At 38.6% G+C, this 17,587-nt stretch overlaps 1 protein-coding gene across 1 annotated transcript in view; it reads right to left on the reverse strand.

Moving 5' to 3' along the window:
- Positions 1–559: 559 nt before the first annotated feature.
- Positions 560–17,587, reverse strand: part of fhip2a (FHF complex subunit HOOK interacting protein 2) — a 66,507-nt gene continuing 49,479 nt past the window's right edge. The window contains exons 12-17 of the mRNA XM_078413454.1: positions 16,196–16,339; positions 14,600–14,690; positions 9,730–9,873; positions 7,457–7,597; positions 4,873–4,976; positions 560–3,629 (exon numbers count right to left, since the gene is read on the reverse strand). Of these exons, the coding sequence (XP_078269580.1) occupies positions 3,524–3,629; positions 4,873–4,976; positions 7,457–7,597; positions 9,730–9,873; positions 14,600–14,690; positions 16,196–16,339 (730 nt within the window). The 3' untranslated portion in view covers positions 560–3,523. The remainder of the gene's footprint in view (positions 3,630–4,872; positions 4,977–7,456; positions 7,598–9,729; positions 9,874–14,599; positions 14,691–16,195; positions 16,340–17,587) is intronic.

Raw genomic sequence — 17,587 nt, forward strand, 5'->3', positions numbered from 1 at the left:
TTAGCCAATGTGTCCGCTCTGACTAAGGGGCAAATTCAGTCCTGGAGTTATTTAATCAGAGAAATAGTCTTGGAATTTTACATTTATAAGTCGGGAACATTGCATTGGAAAGAGGCTATAATAATCTGTTATAATAATCTTGGCTATAATAATCTGTTATAATAATCTTGGGTGTGGGAAAGTTCTTTATTTAATGCAAAGTGTGACTATTTATACATTAGGTTTCAATTGAACCTTACTGTCATAGGATATTTTATAGAACTGCAGTGTAAAAAAAACATGAATTAGTATCAATATTTCAATCCACACCAATAGTTCAGATAAAGAAAGTTAGAAAGAGTATTTATTGGCAGTTTCCAGAATGATCAACTAAGATTAGACTTCTTATGGCAGAATTAACAAAGACCTTTATTCGCCAGGTCCAGAAAGGCTTTGAGAAAGCATATTATTGCCCAAGCCAAAAATTCAGAAGTCTATTTTGCCAACCAACAAATGACGGAAATGAAATTAATATTCTATCAAATACTTGACATAGAGCAGGATATTTTTGCTTGCTTTATTTATTATTTTTCTTGCTTAGAGATGGTAACTGAGCAGTCACATGGATCCTGTAAAATTTAGTCTAGTAAAGATGCAGCGTGGAAACAGGCCCTTCAGCCCACTGTCATGTCAACCAATGGTCATCCATACACTAGTTCTATCCGACACACTAAGGACAATTTACAGAAGCCAATTAACCTACACGACTTTCAATGTGAGATGAAACTGGAGCACCCGGAGAAAACCCACACGGTCACAGGGAGATCATAAACTCCGTACAGACTGCGCCCGTAGTCTGGATCGAACCCGTGTCTCTGGAGCTGTGCGGTAGCAACTCCACTGCTGCGTCACTGTGCCACCTGTAAATGCACCAGTGCCTTTCTTTCTGCTAATGGTAGAACCATTTGGAAGGTCGTAGAAGTACCAGCAGAAAGAACGTGCATGTCCACAGTATTCATTGTGAGAAGACCAGACTGCTTATTTTACAGATAAGATAGTGGACAATGCACGTCAACTACAAAACAAATTAAAATCTCGAGATCTAAAATCCATTGGTGAATTCCCCAGTGTTATCATCTCGTTGCTAAATTATCTTTTAGGTCAGCCATGGGCCAATAGTATGAACATTGTTTTAAACAAATGGAACAAATTTAAACTTCTAATCTTTTATCAATATCATGTTTGGATTCAATTGATTTAGTTTAATTTAGTTTAGAGATACAGCGCAGAAACAGGCCCTTCGGCCCACTGAGTCCGCACCGACCAGCGATCCCCGCAGATTAACACTATCCAACACACACTAGGGACAATTTACACGTATACCAAGCCAATTAACCTACAAACTAGTACGTCTTTGGAGAACTGATGGAGATGATTCCTATTTTGAAATATACTTCTTGGCAGATGATGATGCTCGGTCCTCCTTTTCCCGACTATAGTTTCAGTTACTTCATGTCAATGTAACATTAGCAATGGAAATCACATTAATGATCACAAATCATAGACCTACAACCCGATGTACTGAGGCTCCACAAGCTAATGAAAGTAAGCTCAGAATCTGCAGGTAATGCAGATTAAATTTAATGAGGAACAAGACCAAAGGAAATTGTACATTCCAAAGTAGATGCCATCTGCACATGCAGTGAAAGCTGCAGAACAAGACAAACTTTTAAAGGCTCAAACAAAATATAAAACTAGAAAAAACTCCCATTAGTATTGATTTGTTTTGATACGTAGGGAGTTATGTGCAAAGCCAAACAGTTAAGTATGAAAATGTTGAGACTTAATCAGAACTACAGTCACAGCTAATCAAAACTGCAATGTAAACATAAAACATTGTGCCAACAATAAACTTGCACTTCAGACCAACATAAAAGTCTCATGTCTGATTCATCTGGAATCAGTCCCAAAGATGTAGCATGTTACAATAAGGTACTAAAAAGTAATTCCTTCCATAGGAATATTATGAATGTGCTTTTAATGTAAATTAGGCAGAATATGAACCCATTTATCATATACGACGGTGACAATATAAGCAAGCACAGATCAATATATGTCTTATGTACGACAAAAGTGTTGCATTTAAGCTGCCAACAAGGCAATACAGCTTTAATATTGCACGCAAAAGTAGCACTCGTGAACAGAAAAAGGAAGACTGACATAGAATGTGACTGACATAGAATGTGATGAAGTCTCAAACTATTTGGTATCCATACACCAAATACATTTGAAATAATAATTTACAGAAACAAAATCACATCTATTGTCCACTTTAAACTAGTACTCCCTTAAGAAAATTCAATGCTACCATCACGAAAAAGAGCTTAGATCTGTGCAATGCTAACATTTGGTATTGAAATTAAAATAAAGGATACAGGAGTAATATTTGATCAAAACTGTAAATACAGAACATAATCATTTGACATTGTGTAATTTATAACAAAAAATTGTTACGAAGCAGTGTTAAAGGATTCATTATATTATTGCACAATGACACCATGTCATTTTGGGTATCCAATGTGAATCATATTACACATTTAAATTTCAAATTAAGCAGGATATACTACTTTACAAACATCCACTTGTCATCGTTCTGTATTTTCTAGGTTAAATAAAAGTGTTTTTAATGATGACAGTTTTAAATGATTTATTAATACTGGCTATGGTGGCATTGTCATATTGACAATGGCATTGCATTTAAGCTTTGCCGAGTACTTTGTTAAATATGAACATTTCAAAATGGAGCGTTAGTCATGAACCCAAAGTGAACAATACTTAAGCTCGGACGGTCATTCACAAATGAAGGCCATTCCCTGGGATCAGCAAAAAGGCTTGGAATGGACACCAAAGCCAGAGCCCACATGGCTGTGGTTTCCAGACTATCTGAAAGTGTTGAGGGCGAAAAGGAACAGAGTGACAAAAAATAAACAATACTTAACACAATGTTGCCCTTTTCAAAGGCACAATATACAATAATTTCAAATCAGTACTCCAACTTTTTTTACTTAAATAATCATTTGATAAAATACTGATAAACATTTCTATTATTGACCTTTGCCCAATCTATTCTCGTGTTGAGAACAATTTTTAATAAGAGAAAGCATCATGATTTTAAAAGGGACAGAAGAAAAACAACCAGCCCCACTGTAAAATTTAGTGCGCACAACATTGAGACTGTTGTGTTTGAACATTAACATGTTTCCAACACTGAAGTCAAGTCACCTGCAAAACTGAATGACTGTAACAAGGAGGAGTTCTGGTCTCCTTCCAAGGCACAACCTCTCAGCCTTTCAGATAACTATCAGTTGTTCCTTTTTTTTGTTGCACATATTTCCCTTTTTCTATCCATTTCCAGAACAGTGATGGGCAGCACACCACCGTTAGCAGTCACAGCAGTCCCTGTTATTCAAAATATTTTTCATGGAAGCTGACCAGTAAGACTGAAGTGGTAATGGGATGCTTCTGTGTGGAAACCAGTCAGCAATTAAGTTGCAGTCGAAGCGTGGAATTTAACAAATGCTATTGCAGCTAATTCCTTACAGAATTCTTCCAATATAATCACACCTTCCAGCAAGGTCATATGGTCGATGCTGTGGGAGGAAAAGGTGAAAGAGATGAGACAACTTCAAATAGAATTGTACTATTGATTCATAAGCAATTAAAATCCTCAGCATTTTAAAAATGACATTGAACATTGAATATGTATGACAGTGAACACATCTGACTGAGAAATTATAAAATTAGGAACACTGATAGTCCACTCAGGCCTGGTCTGGCATTTAATATGATTATGGCTGATGAGACTGTAAACCTCAACCTGACCTAATCTTGGTAACCTTTCACTGCAACCCACACCCCGCATATCTAGAATCTACTTTTCTCTGGCTCTCTCTTCCTCAGAGGCACAGCTGGGAGAACTGCTGTCTCACACCGCCAGAGACCCTGGTTCAAGCCTGACCTCGGGTGCTCTCCATTGGAGCTTGCAAGTTCTCCCTGTGACCACATGGGTTTCCATCGGGTGCTCCGGTTTCCTCCCACATCCCAAAGATACGTGGGTAAATTTTGTGGGTAAATAGGCCTTTAAAATTGCCCTACCCTATCAATCCCTCTAAGAATTTTCTTTGGAATGCTAGAGGTTGAGGAGAGACATAAGATTATGAGAGGTTTAGATAGGGTGGAGAGTCAGAACCTTTTTACCCAGGATGGAAATGTCAAAGACAAAAGGACATAGCTTTAAGATGAGTGGGGCAAAGTTTAGTGGAGAAATGCAAGGCAAGTGTTTTTTTTTACCCAGAGGTTAGTGGGTCATTTCAATGTGCTGCCAGGCATGACAGTGGAGACAAATACGATAGTGGCATCTAACAGGCTTTTGAATAGGTGCATGGAATTGCAGCAAATTGATATGATCATGTACAGGTAGATGAAATTAGTTTATCTTTGCATCAAGTTCAGCATAGTCATTGTGTACTTTTCTATTATATCTATGAATTTTATATACTTCCAACATGGCATCTATTAACCTACTACAGTCCAAGGCAAACAATTTGAAAAACAAACCTCTACAACCATCACCTAACCAAGCCTGCCATCACCTAACCAACTTTATATCCAATTTACTGAAGATCCCATGTGTTCTACCTTCTAGAGCAGACTTTTTTAAAAGTCCTTGACAAACATCCTGCACTCATCGATCCTCTGTCAACTCTTCAAAAATCTCAGTTAAATTTGTGATACTCCTTGGATTTGGACATTAATCAAATTCACATTGGGGCAACATGCATCAGAGCTTATATTCTGAAATGGGATCAAGAAAAGTAATTGTTCTGAACTTACATGGGTCCATCTTGCTCAAAACCGAGTAAACGTTTTCGGACGAGCAAAAGCTTCGGTGTAAAGTCTGGGATGCGCTGTATTCTCAACATCAGGTCTCCAACCACCTAGAAATTATTTAGCGATCATTTATATCATGTCATTTATGTTCCTATCAAAACGTTTGTAAGTCATTTCAATTTAAGAATTCGAATTTTTACAAATTTATAAACACTCCTTACATGAACTGCAAGAAGCAATGTGGTTTCAATTTTAAACCGTGAGGGCAGCACAGTGGTGCAGTGGTAGAGTTGCTGCCTTTTAGCACCAAAGACCTGGGTTCGATCCTCACTACTTGGGCTTAACTGCACGGAGTTTGTACGTTCTCCCTGTAGGTTTTCTCCGGGATCTCCAATTTCCTCCCACATTCCAAAGACGTACAGGTTTGTAGGTTAATTGGCTTGGTAAAATTATAAATAGTCCCTAGAGTTTGTCGGATTGTTTTAGAGTGCAGAGACCATGTCAGACCATATCCCTAATTGGCCGAATCAGTGCTTTTAAGCGTCTTTGGGTTTCTAGAAAAGCGCTATATAAATGTAATGCATTATTATTAAAATGATTATTCTACTTAAATGTTTATATTTATTTCAGATGATACCTATTTTTATTTCTAAATCTTTTTTTTGATATTATTGATTCAAACATTTCTTCATATATATGGCAGAATAAAAATCCCAGACTAAGTAAAAAATACTTACAGAAATTTAAAAAAGATGGTGGTTTGGCTTAGATTTTATTATTGGGCAGTTAATGCTCATTATTTTACGTTTTGGACAAAAGATTTAGAGGATACCCAATATCCAAGATGGATAAATCTTGAACGTGAATCTATGCAGGGGTTATCATTGGTTTCTATCCTAGGGGCCTCGTTACCTTTTATAATTACGAGATTGAATAAATATACTTTTAACCCAATAATAAGACACACATTGCGAATATGGTTTCAATTTCGTAAGTTTGGATTGAATAATTTTATCTTATCGAGTCCTATCATATCTATATTTTTCTTTCAACCCTCCAGTACTGATCAAGCCTTTCTGCTATGGAAGAGGAAGGGATTAGTATCTTTGTGTGATTTGTTTTTAGACGGTTGTTTTATGTCTTTTGAACAACTGTCCAATAAATATAATTTGCCTAATTTGCATTTTTTTAGATATTTGCAAATTAGACATTTCTTGAAGGCTACTTTACCCTCTTTTCCGTTATCACATCAAACCGAAATTACAGATTTTTTTTTACACTTGAACCCTTATCAGAAAGGTTTAATATCGACTATCTATGAGTTGATTTTGAAATTACAAGTAGGTACATCTGATAAAATTAAGAATGATTGAGAAAGAGAACTTCAAAATTCTTTACCTATAGAGAAATGGGAGAGGATTCTTCAATTAGTCAATACCTCTTCAATGTGTGCAAGACACGCTCTGATACAATTTAAGGTGGTTCACAGAGCACATATGTCAAAAGATAAGTTAGCGTGTTTTTATGGTCATATAAATCCTACTTGTGATGGATGTAATTCTGAAGTGGCTTCGCTGACTCATATGTTTTGATCTTGCCCACTTTTGGAAAAATATTGGAAAGAAATATTTGATACTATTTCTGTAGTTTTAGGTATTGATTTACAACCTCATCCTATCACTGCAATTTTTGGGCTACCGATGTTAGATTCTATTCATCTGTCCCTTTCAGCCCGTCAGTTGATTGCTTTTACTACATTAATTGCCAGAAGATCTATTTTATTTAAATGGAAAGACTCTAATCCTCCTACCACACTCCATTGGTATTCTGAAACGATATCATGTTTAAATTTAGAAAAAATTAGGAGTAATATTGTTGAACCCTCGGTTAAATTTGATAGGACTTGGGGAAGATTTATTCAATATTTTCACACGATATAAGTTGTTCCCTCGCAAGACGTTATAATACTTTTTTTACCTTTATTTGGTGGAACGGATTTGACGACAGAGTATAAACAGTTGAAATTTTTGCAGCCCAGATTCTGTTTTTTTTGTTGTTGTTTTTTTTGTTTGCTTATTTTAGTTTATGGGGTTAATTTTTTTAATTTTTTTTAATTTTTCTTTTATATACAAGTTCTCTTTTAACCTTTTATCTATAGTTACATAGAGACTGGGGGGTCTCTACCCTATATGTATTTTGAAACTGGATTTATATTTAGGTTACATTTGTTGTTAATGTAATCCTGATCCCTATGTATCAATATCACTGTTATGCTTATCATTTTTTCAAATTTAATAAAAATATTTGAAAAGAAAGAAAGAGTGCAAGGATCTCTGGCCAGCCCCGGACTCAGTGGGCCGAAGGGTCTGTTTCTGTGCTGTATCGGTAAATTAAAATAAGACACAAGGTGCTGGAGTAACTTAGCAGGTCACACAGCATCTCTGGAAAACATGGATAGGTGACGTTTCGGGTCGGGACCCTTCGTCACCTATCGCATCTGCAGTTCCTCATTTCTGTGGTTTAAATAAACATGTATAAATTTCACACCTAAGGGTGTGAAACACCTAGTATGTAGCTTTGTACTTACCCTTACAATAACAGAAAACAAAGACCTGCAGTTGGGAGCCAGGTTAATGTAAGGATCCAATAGGTATTCATGTATGTGTGGATGAGGAAATAAAGATAACTTTGACAGCACCGAGGTCACTTGCAAATTCACATCATATGGCTAGAAAGAGAAAGATCCAAATGATAAGTGCATGCAATAATGATAAATAATTATTTTATATCGCTTAATAAGTTCTCAACTGTAAGACTGCGATGGAAAGATCATACATTAATCATGGATGCCTTATTAAACTTTAAAATAATGCACAGGGATAAATGTTATCCATTAACATTAGTTTCTCATTGTCACTTCAAGTAACTGCTTAAAATTTGCCTTGAGCATTCTTCACATAATTTAGAAAAGAAAAAAATTATAATCTTGATCAAGCATTTTAAAATGATGTCACAACACCAGACGAAAACCAGTTTTAAAAAAACGGCTTCATCTCAATTTCTAATAGTTTCTAATTGTTTTAGCTTCATCCCAAAAATGCCTTGAAGGCTGATATTATCAGGAATAGTTTCTGTAATCTCAAAGTATAAGGTTATTCAGTTGATGAAATGAAAACATTGTACAGATACTATAGTTAGTTTTTTAAAAGCAAGGGCAATTTGCACTTCATTTAAATTACACTGAACCTGATAGCAATTAATTGCTTCCACTGAATATAAATGGAAAGCATGCAATTTACAGCACTGAGTCTTCACCTTGATGAGAAAGAAAGGAAACATTACAATTCTCCCATGTTTCACTTGTCTTATCAACTTGTTGAAACACCAACAAAGTGTCTAAATGATTGGTTAACAGTTGTAACAGTAACAGTTCTTGAATAAATCGGAGGTATAACCAATGTAGTTCTTTTTATTCCTTTGACGACAGTTGAAATACTAAGTACAATATATCCATGTTATCTAGGTTTGCAGACAGTTTGAAGATAAATTGTGAGGACCTATAAAGAGATGGCAAAAGAACTGAATTGGGAAAACATATTGTGTTGGCTAATGCCAAATTATCTATTGTTTGCAAAATAGAAAATCTTTTCAACAAATGAGAAAGTGGGAAACTATTATTCCTCCTTGTACACAAATTGCTGCAGTTACAAGGAGGATTCACAGAATGACAGAAAACCTCTGGCGCAGGAAGCAGTTATTTGGCTCATCATGTCCACCCTTCTCAAAAAAAAGGTTTCGACTAGCCCCAACCCGGGTCCCATCACCCGGCACAGGGGAGCTGAGATTCCCCCCCGATGCAGGAACTTGATCGCCCCGATGCGGAGGGCCCAAATGCAGCCGGCTACGGCAGTAAGATCGTCCCGTCAACAGAAGGCTCGAGGCCCCCGATCGCGGGAGAACAAAGAAGGGAAGAGATTGAACTTTTTTTCCGCCTTCCATCACAGTGAGGAATGCGGAGGAGTCACCATGGTGGATGTTTATGTTAAAATGTATTTTGTGTGCTCTGTTGCTTTTTATTTGTATAACTGTATGGCAAATGAAATTCCTTGTATGTTCCCTATCTTCCTGCAATCTGAGGCTTTCCCCTTTCTGTCCAAACCACATTGAATTTTTGTATAATCTATAAATATCTTTATCGTGACATCTATGTTTAAGTCTAAACCATTGAAATATATTTGACCACCTATAACAAGAAATGTATTTCTTTAGACATTTGTGAATCATTCAAACTCTCTACCGAGAGGGATGTAAAAGCTCAGCTGGACTGAAACCATCTAATTTTTTTGACTTGAGGAACCCAGGGAAGTGGCAACACAATGAGAAACTGAAGTCAAAGGTAAAGTTGCACCACAATCTTACTGCACCGTGAACTGTATTTGAGGGACTAAAAGACCTACTTCCATTATTCTTTTTAATGCTCAAATTTATTTTATTGTAGGCGCAGCAGCAATTTAATAAAACAAACTATAAACCGATTTAAAAATATATATATATTTGTCACAGAATCTTTTTGTTGCAGTAATAAGTGCTCCATATGGCAACCCTGATTTTTATTCAATATAGAAATAATTTCTTGTTGGATGTATTGGGATGACTTTGGTCCTTTATCAGTGTAATACAGCAATAATAAAATTTCTTCATTGACACTTTAATTACAAATATAAACAAATATATTTTCAAGTTCTGGAGTATGCAAACAGTATATACATATATTAAATACATATATTAAAGAACCAAAATATTGGCATGTCTTATTCTCTGCAAAGGACAATGATAATCATTTCAACCTTTTCACTGTACCTGATCAAGGATTCTGCCCATTCGATCAAACAGAACTTTTAGAAAATGTCCCTCGAAGAAAGGAGACTCCAGGTTGCATTTCTCCAAAGGCTTGGGTGTTCCTGGCCAGTCCCACCTCATGCAGTTACCACAACAATTCCGGAACTGTGAATTAAATCAGGGGCAATCAGCTCAAGCAAATAAAATAAATGAAGTGACTGATTATTTTTTTTTCTTTCAGTGATGGAAGTAGCCCATAATTGCACCAAAACACATCACATTAAAATATTTTGTTGGTTAAATTCCCAGATGAACTAGAAGGCCATTTAAAAAAAAGTGACTTTGTCAAGAAACAAGCTTAAAAAGGATGAAATGATAACAAATTATCTAAAACTAATCACATTTTTACAACAGGCACCTATTATTAATTCATACACACATACAGGAATAATTTCCTTCTCGTTACAGATGTCAGGAATTAGTTTAAAAAACAATTAAATGAAGGCTCAGGAAGTTGTTTGTTCACAATTAAATATAGTACTTTTAAAGACTTCTCTGAAATTTGCTGATATAGAAACATAGAAAATAGGTGCAGGAGGAGGCCATTCGGCCCTTCGAGCCAGCACCGCCATTCATTGTGATCATGGCTGATCGTCCCCAATCAATACCCCGTGCCTGCCTTCTCCCCATATCCCTTGATTCCACTAGCTCCTAGAGCTCTATCTAACTCTTTCTTAAATCCATCCAGTGATTTCGCTTCCACTGCCCTCTGTGGCAGAGAATTCCACAAATTCAACTCTCTGGGTGAAAAAGTTTTTTCTCACCTCAGTTTTAAATGGCCTCCCCTTTATTCTAAGACTGTGGCCCCTGGTTCTGGACTCGCCCAACATTGGGAACATTTTTCCTGCATCTAGCTTGTCCAGTCCTTTTATAATTTTATATGTTTCTATAAGATCCCCTCTCATCCTTCTAAACTCCAGTGAACGCCAGTAAAGCCTAGTCTTTTCAATCTTTCCTCATATGTCAGTCCCGCCATCCCAGGCATCAATCTCGTGAACCTACGCTGCACTGCCTCAATTACAAGGATGTCCTTCCTCAAATTAGGAAACCAAAACTGTACACAATACTCCAGATGTGGTCTTACCAGGGCCCTAGACAACTGCAGAAGAACCTCTTTACTCCTATACTGAAATCCTCTTGTTATGAAGGCCAACATTCCATTAGCTTTCTTCACTGCCTGCTGTACCTGCACACCAACTTTCAGTGACTGGTGTACAAGGACTCCCAGGTCTCGCTGCACCTCCCCCTTACCTAACCTAACTCCATTGACATAATAATCTGCTTCCTTGTTTCTGCCGCCAAAGTGGATAACCTCACATTTATCTATATTAGACTGCATCTGCCACGCATCTCTGCCCACTCACTCAACCTGTCCAGGTCACCCTGCAACCTCCTAACATCCTCTTCACAGTTTACACTGCCACCCAGCTTTGTGTCATCTGCAAACTTGCTAGTGTTGCTTCCAAATCATTAATATATATGGTAAACAGTTGCGGCCTCAACACCGAGCCTTGCGGCTCTCCACTCGCCACTGCCTGCCATTCTGAAAAGGACCCGTTTACTCCTACTCTTTGCTTCCTGTCTGCCAACCAATTTTCTATCCATGTCAACACCTTACCCCCAATACCATGTGCTCTAATTTTGGTCACCAATCTCCCGTGCGGGACCTTATCAAAGGCTTTCTGGAAGTCTAGATACACTACATCCACTGGCTCCCCTTCATCCATTTTACTTGTTACGTCCTCAAAAAATTCCAGAAGATTAGTCAAGCATGATTTCCCTTTCATAAATCCATGCTGACTTGGACTTATCCTTTTACTGCTATCCAAATGCACCGTTATTACCTCTTTAATAATTGACTCCAGCATCTTTCCCACCACCGAAGTCAGGCTAACTGGCCTGTAATTCCCCGTTTTCTCTCTCGCTCCTTTCTTGAAAAGTGGGATAACATTAGCTATCCTCCAATCCACAGGAACTGATCCTGAATCTATTCAACATTGGAAAATGATCACCAATGCGCCCACTATTTCTGGAGCCACCTCCCTGAGGACCCTGGGATGCAGACCATCAGGCCCAGGGGATTTATCATCCTTCAGTCCCATTAGTCTACCCAATACTATTTCTCGCCTAATGAAAATTTCTTTCAGTTCCTCTAACCCCCTAGATCCTCTGTCCTCCGATACATCTGGGAGATTATTTGTGTCTTCCTTAGTGAAGACAGATCCAAAGTACCTGTTCAACTCTTCTGCCATTTCCTTGTTACCCATAATAATTTCACCTGTGTCTACCTTCAAGAGACCCACATTTGACTTTGCTACTCTTTTTCTCTTAACATATCTAAAGAAGCTTTTACTGTCCTTCTTTATATTCTTGGCCAGCTTCCCCTCGTACTTCATCTTTTCAGCCCGTATTGCTACCTTCTGTTGTCCTATGAAAGTTTCCCAATCCTCTGGCTACTCTTTGCTGTGTTATACATCTTTTCTTTTAGTTTTATTCCATCCTTAACTTCTCTTGTCAGCCACGGTTGCCTCCTACTCCCCTTAGAATCTTTCTTCCTTTTTGGAATGAAATGATCCTGCGTCTTCCGGATTATGCTCAGAAATTCCTGCCATTGCTGTTCCACCATCAATCCTGCTAGGATCCCTTTCCGGTCTACCTTGGCCAGCTCCTCTCTCATGCCTTCATAGTCCCTTTTGTTCAACTGCAACACTGACACTTCCGATTTAACCTCCTCCTTTTCAAATTGCAGATTAAAACTAATCATATTATGATCATTACCTCCAAGCGGTTCCTTTACCTCGAGTTCTCTTATCAAATCTGGTTCATTGGACAACACTAAATCCAGAATTGCCTTTTCTCTGGTAGGCTCCATTACAAGCTGCTCTAAGAATCCATCTCAGAGGCACTCTACAAACTCTCTTTCTTGGGGCCCAGAACCAACCTGATTTTCCCAGTCTACCTGCATATTGAAATTGCCCATCACCACAGTGGCATTACCTTTCTTATATGCCAGTTTTAACTCCCGCTGCATCTTACACCCTACATCCTGCCTACTATTTGGGGGTCTGTAGATAACACCAATTAGTGTCTTCTTGCCTTTACAATTCCTCAACTCAATCCACAATGATTCCACCTCGTCAGTCCCTATGTTTTCCCTCGCAAGGGACTGAATTTCATCCCTCACCAGCAGAGCTACCCCACTGCCTCTGCCCACCTGCCTGTTCTTTCTATAGGATGTATAACCCCGAATATTAAGTTCCCAGGCCCGATCCTCCTGCAGCCACGTCTCTGTAATCCCCACAATGTCATATCTACCAACTTCTAACTGAGCCTCAAGCTCATCTACTTTACTTCTTATACTTTGCGCATTCATATACAGTACTTTTAATGCCTTACTCATCTCACCTTTCACATCGATCCCTATTACACTTGGCCATATTCTCCTATCCCTTTGTGAGCTTTCTTTCCTGTTAATTCTGGGGTCATTAACTATCCCTTTACTCTCTTTCCCTTTAACTCCATCCTTCAACGATCCCATTTGACCCGCCCCCCTTATTTAGTTTAAAACCACCCGTGCAGCAATGGCAAACCTGCCCGCCAGAATGCTGGTCCCCCATCTGTTAAGGTGCAATCCATCCCAAAACAGATCCCAGTGATCTAAGAATCTAAATCCTTGCCCCCTGCACCATTTCCTCAGCCACCCTGGAGGTCCTGTTTTCCAGCATTTTTCCGAGCTCCCTAAAGTCACGCTGCAGAATATACATCCCCTTCTTTCCGACATCGTTTGTGCCAACATGCACTACCACTTCCCGCTGTTCACCTTCGCCCTTGAGGATTTCCTGCACACATATATATACATGAAGTATAAGAAAATAACTGCAGATGCTGGTACAAATTGAAGGTATTTATTCACAAAATGCTGGAGTAACTCAGCAGGTCAGGCAGCATCTCAGGAGAGAAGGAATGGGTGACGTTTCGGGTCAAGACCCTTCTTCAGACTGATGACCCTAACATCTTCAGTCTGAAGAAGGGTCTCGACCCGAAACGTCACCTATTCCTTCTCTCCTGAGATGCTGCCTGACCTGCTGAGTTACTCCAGCATTTTGTGAATATATATACATAAAGATAGCTTTCACCTCCACCAAGTTTTCGGGCTCACTTTACTTCATATATAAGCTGCTATCATGCACTTTGGTCTGTATTTAATGTGTTTAAAATGTTAATAGCTGCCATCGCGCAACACACGTGAGACCAAATCCACCATCATTGGAAAAGATAAACGGGTCTCAGCAGAGTTTGAAGCTTGGACAATGAAGTAAGGTTTCAGAATGCAAGGGTAAACAATGGTGCTAAAGCATGCAACTAATTAAGTTTAACTGCAGGAATAATGTGAGTGGTGCTGAAGAAGACAGAGACAAAAAGAAAATCAATTGAATTTAAAGTTTGAGTTTTAAGCATTGATATGGACACGGCAGAGCCACACAATATTCTGGAAACTGACAGGAGTAGTCTTGGTGACGGATTGTACAGAGTTGGAAAGTCAGCACATGGTCAGTGCAATATGAAGTTAGTGCACCATGTAGCCAGTGGTAGCAGCCAGAAAAACCACGCTTTCAGTGGAACAGTCTTTTGGAATCTACAGTCACAGGGGCCAAATGGCTTCCTCTGTTGCTGTAAAATTGTTTGAAGTTTCTTTTACGCACAAAGTTTAGATTTGTCCACCTATCATAGAACAAGATAGAAAAAGACATGGAAAAAAAACAGATTTGCAACAGATATATGGCAATCAATTCTGTATTTGTTGCTCGATTGGCACTCTTATGTCCCTTACTTGCCGATGTGCATCTCTGAGGTAGGTATCATATCCAGTGCCTTCAACATAGTACGATGATTTTGCTTCATCAGGAACGAGACACAGGAAACTAAAATATCAGGTAATTTAAACAAAATAAACAATTAATTTGATTATGCAAACAAATCAAAAAGAATACAGGTCTTTTTAATGTGTGAAATACAATTCAAGGCTAGATCTTTCATTTTAAAGTTACGATGATGTCTCTAATCAATGTTTGGTAGATATTTGAAAAATTGTCTTTAAATTTTAATTTTCAAGACATCTAATCTCGCATTAATGAAAAAGTGAGGGGAGAATGTTCTCACAACCTGGCTAATATCTAACACTTAAGATCAACCATCACTTAATAATGAACATGGGATTTAAATTCAGAAAATATACTTGTACCAGTCCCATATACAATATTAGAAATGCTTAATCTGCGTGCTGGATCCACTGTTGCTTGTTATATGTGTTGATGATTTGGATAAAAATAGTAGGTAACAGGATTTGTGGATGACACCAAAATTGTTGGCATGGTGGGCAGTGAGGAAAGTTGTCTCAGGCTCCAACAGGATCAAATGTGAGCTAAGGCAAGGCAGATGGAATTTAACTTGGACATGCATGAAGTGATACATTTCTGGGATGTTAAACCAGGACTTGCACAGTATTGAAGAATGGCATGAAACTGGCATTCCAATATTAGAGTGCAAACGTGAAAATAGAGGCGATTAGCTCCCAGGAAAGTTGGCTTTCCATGTTTATGCATACTTGCTAGGGATCTCAAATTTGCGGACACATGGGGAAAGATTGGGAGTTCCAGATGGAACTGTCAGCATTTGGCAGAAAAATCCAGTGTAATACTGCCAGGAGTGGGGTGGAGGCAGATACAATAGTGGCAATTAAGAGGCTTGTTGACAGGCACATGCAAAGAGATCAGTTTAAGAGGCTTGTCGACAGGCACATGCAAAGAGATCAGTTTAAGAGGCTTGTCGACAGGCACATGCAAAGAGATCCATTTAACTTGGCATCATGTTCAGCACAATCATTGTGGACCAAAGGGCCTGTTGCTCTGCTGGACTGTTCTATGCTGATATTAATTTAGTTTTGTTCAGAGATACAGCACGGAAACAGGCCCTTCGGTCCACCGTGTCTGCGCCGACCAGCGATCCCTGCACACTCGCACTATCATACCTACTAGGAACAATTTACGATTTTTACCATTGCCAAATTAACCTACAAACCTGTACGTCTTTGGAGTGTGGCAGGAAACCAGAGCACCCGGGGAAAGCACAGGCAGTCATGGGGAGAACGTACAAACTCCCTACAGACAGCACCTGTAGTCATGATCGAACTCGGCTCTCTGGCGCCATAAAGCAACAACTCTATTACTGTGCCACCATTGTTAATGGAAACCGTATGAGCACATTTTCTAAATATATTTATACTCAAAATTTTAACAGCACGTGAATGAAGGTATCCAACATTTAATATTCTAATTTAATTGCAGTAATAAAAAAATTGCAATCCTAATATCTAGCAAATAAATATTACACAACTTGCAAAGAGAAAACAATTAAATGTCACACATACCTATTTACAATTTTATGTACTTCTGTTTTCCCATCAGATTTCGAGTGGTCTGGAGTCGGAGGCGGGGAAGCAGTCAGCCAATTCGAGCCCAGTATCCTGTTATCAGGTGACAAATCTGTAAAAAGCAGATCTTCCTCCAAGTCACTGTAGGGTGGAATCAGGATGAAAAAAAAGGATAGTCTCTAGTGATGGAGCACTTTGCATTACAAAACAACACTCAGCATTCAGCAAAGCACACCCATGGGTTTGAGAGATTTATGTGCTCAGTTCACAAAAGTGAAAACACCCAGATATGTTGCAATAGGTCCTGTCATTTCAAATTGTTTTTAAAAATCCTAAATGAGTACTTTCAGGCCTGCCACAGAAACAGAAAATACTGCAAAAATCTGATCAGCTTGGAGATTTTGGAAAGGGAAAAACAATATCACTCAACAAATCAATCAATCAATGGTGGCACAGCGGTAGAATTACAGTCTCACAGCGCCAGAGATCAGGGTTCGATCCTGACTCTTGGTGAGGTCTGTAGTTTGTACGTTCTCCTCGTGACTATGTGGGTTTTCCCAGGATGCTACAATTTGTAAATTATCCCTAGTATGTAGGATAGTGCTAGTGTACGGGGATCACTGGATGGCACAGATGCGGTGGGCCAATGGGCCCGTTTCCGCTCTAAATCTCCAAACTAAACACTCATCATTATAACTGGAAATGTAAGAAATCAAGCATATTTTAAGTTGTAAAAGTGGGGTGAGGTGGTGAGAAAAGGCGGCTTAATTGTGATAGGACACAGATGAAAGTTGTCAAGTTCTTGCTCTACAGCCTATCATCATTATTCCCTCTGCATCCTCTGCCCCTTTCCAATTCTGCACCTTAAAACATGATTGGCTTCTCACTTTTCCAGTTCTGGTGAAGTGTCACCGATCACATTTCTCTCTCCACAGATGCTGAGTTCCTCATTCGGTCATCAGGAAAAGGAGTAGGATTAGGGCATTCGGCCCATCAGGTCTACTCCACTATTCAATCATGGCTGATCTATCTCTTCCTCCTCACCCCATTCTCCTGCCTTCTCCCCATAAACTCTATCATCTGTACTAATCAAGAATCTATCTCTGCCTTAAAAATATCCACTGACTTGGCCTCCGCAGTTTTCTGTAACAAAGAATTTCACAGATGCACTGCCCTCGACAATTTTCTGCTTTTGTTTTGGATTTCTAGCTTTAACATTTTATAATTCTAATTATTTGCAGGATTGTTAGTGCTGGTGAAAGCAATGTGAGCAATTTGAATTAAGAAACAAGCATCACAAAAGATTAATATTGTGTATGGTGACAAGGTACAAGTTAATGTACATTTTATTTTATCCTAGATATCACAAAATGCTGGAGTAACTCAGCG

Source organism: Rhinoraja longicauda, chromosome 16 (genome assembly GCF_053455715.1).
Source record: "Rhinoraja longicauda isolate Sanriku21f chromosome 16, sRhiLon1.1, whole genome shotgun sequence".
NCBI lineage: Eukaryota > Metazoa > Chordata > Chondrichthyes > Rajiformes > Arhynchobatidae > Rhinoraja > Rhinoraja longicauda.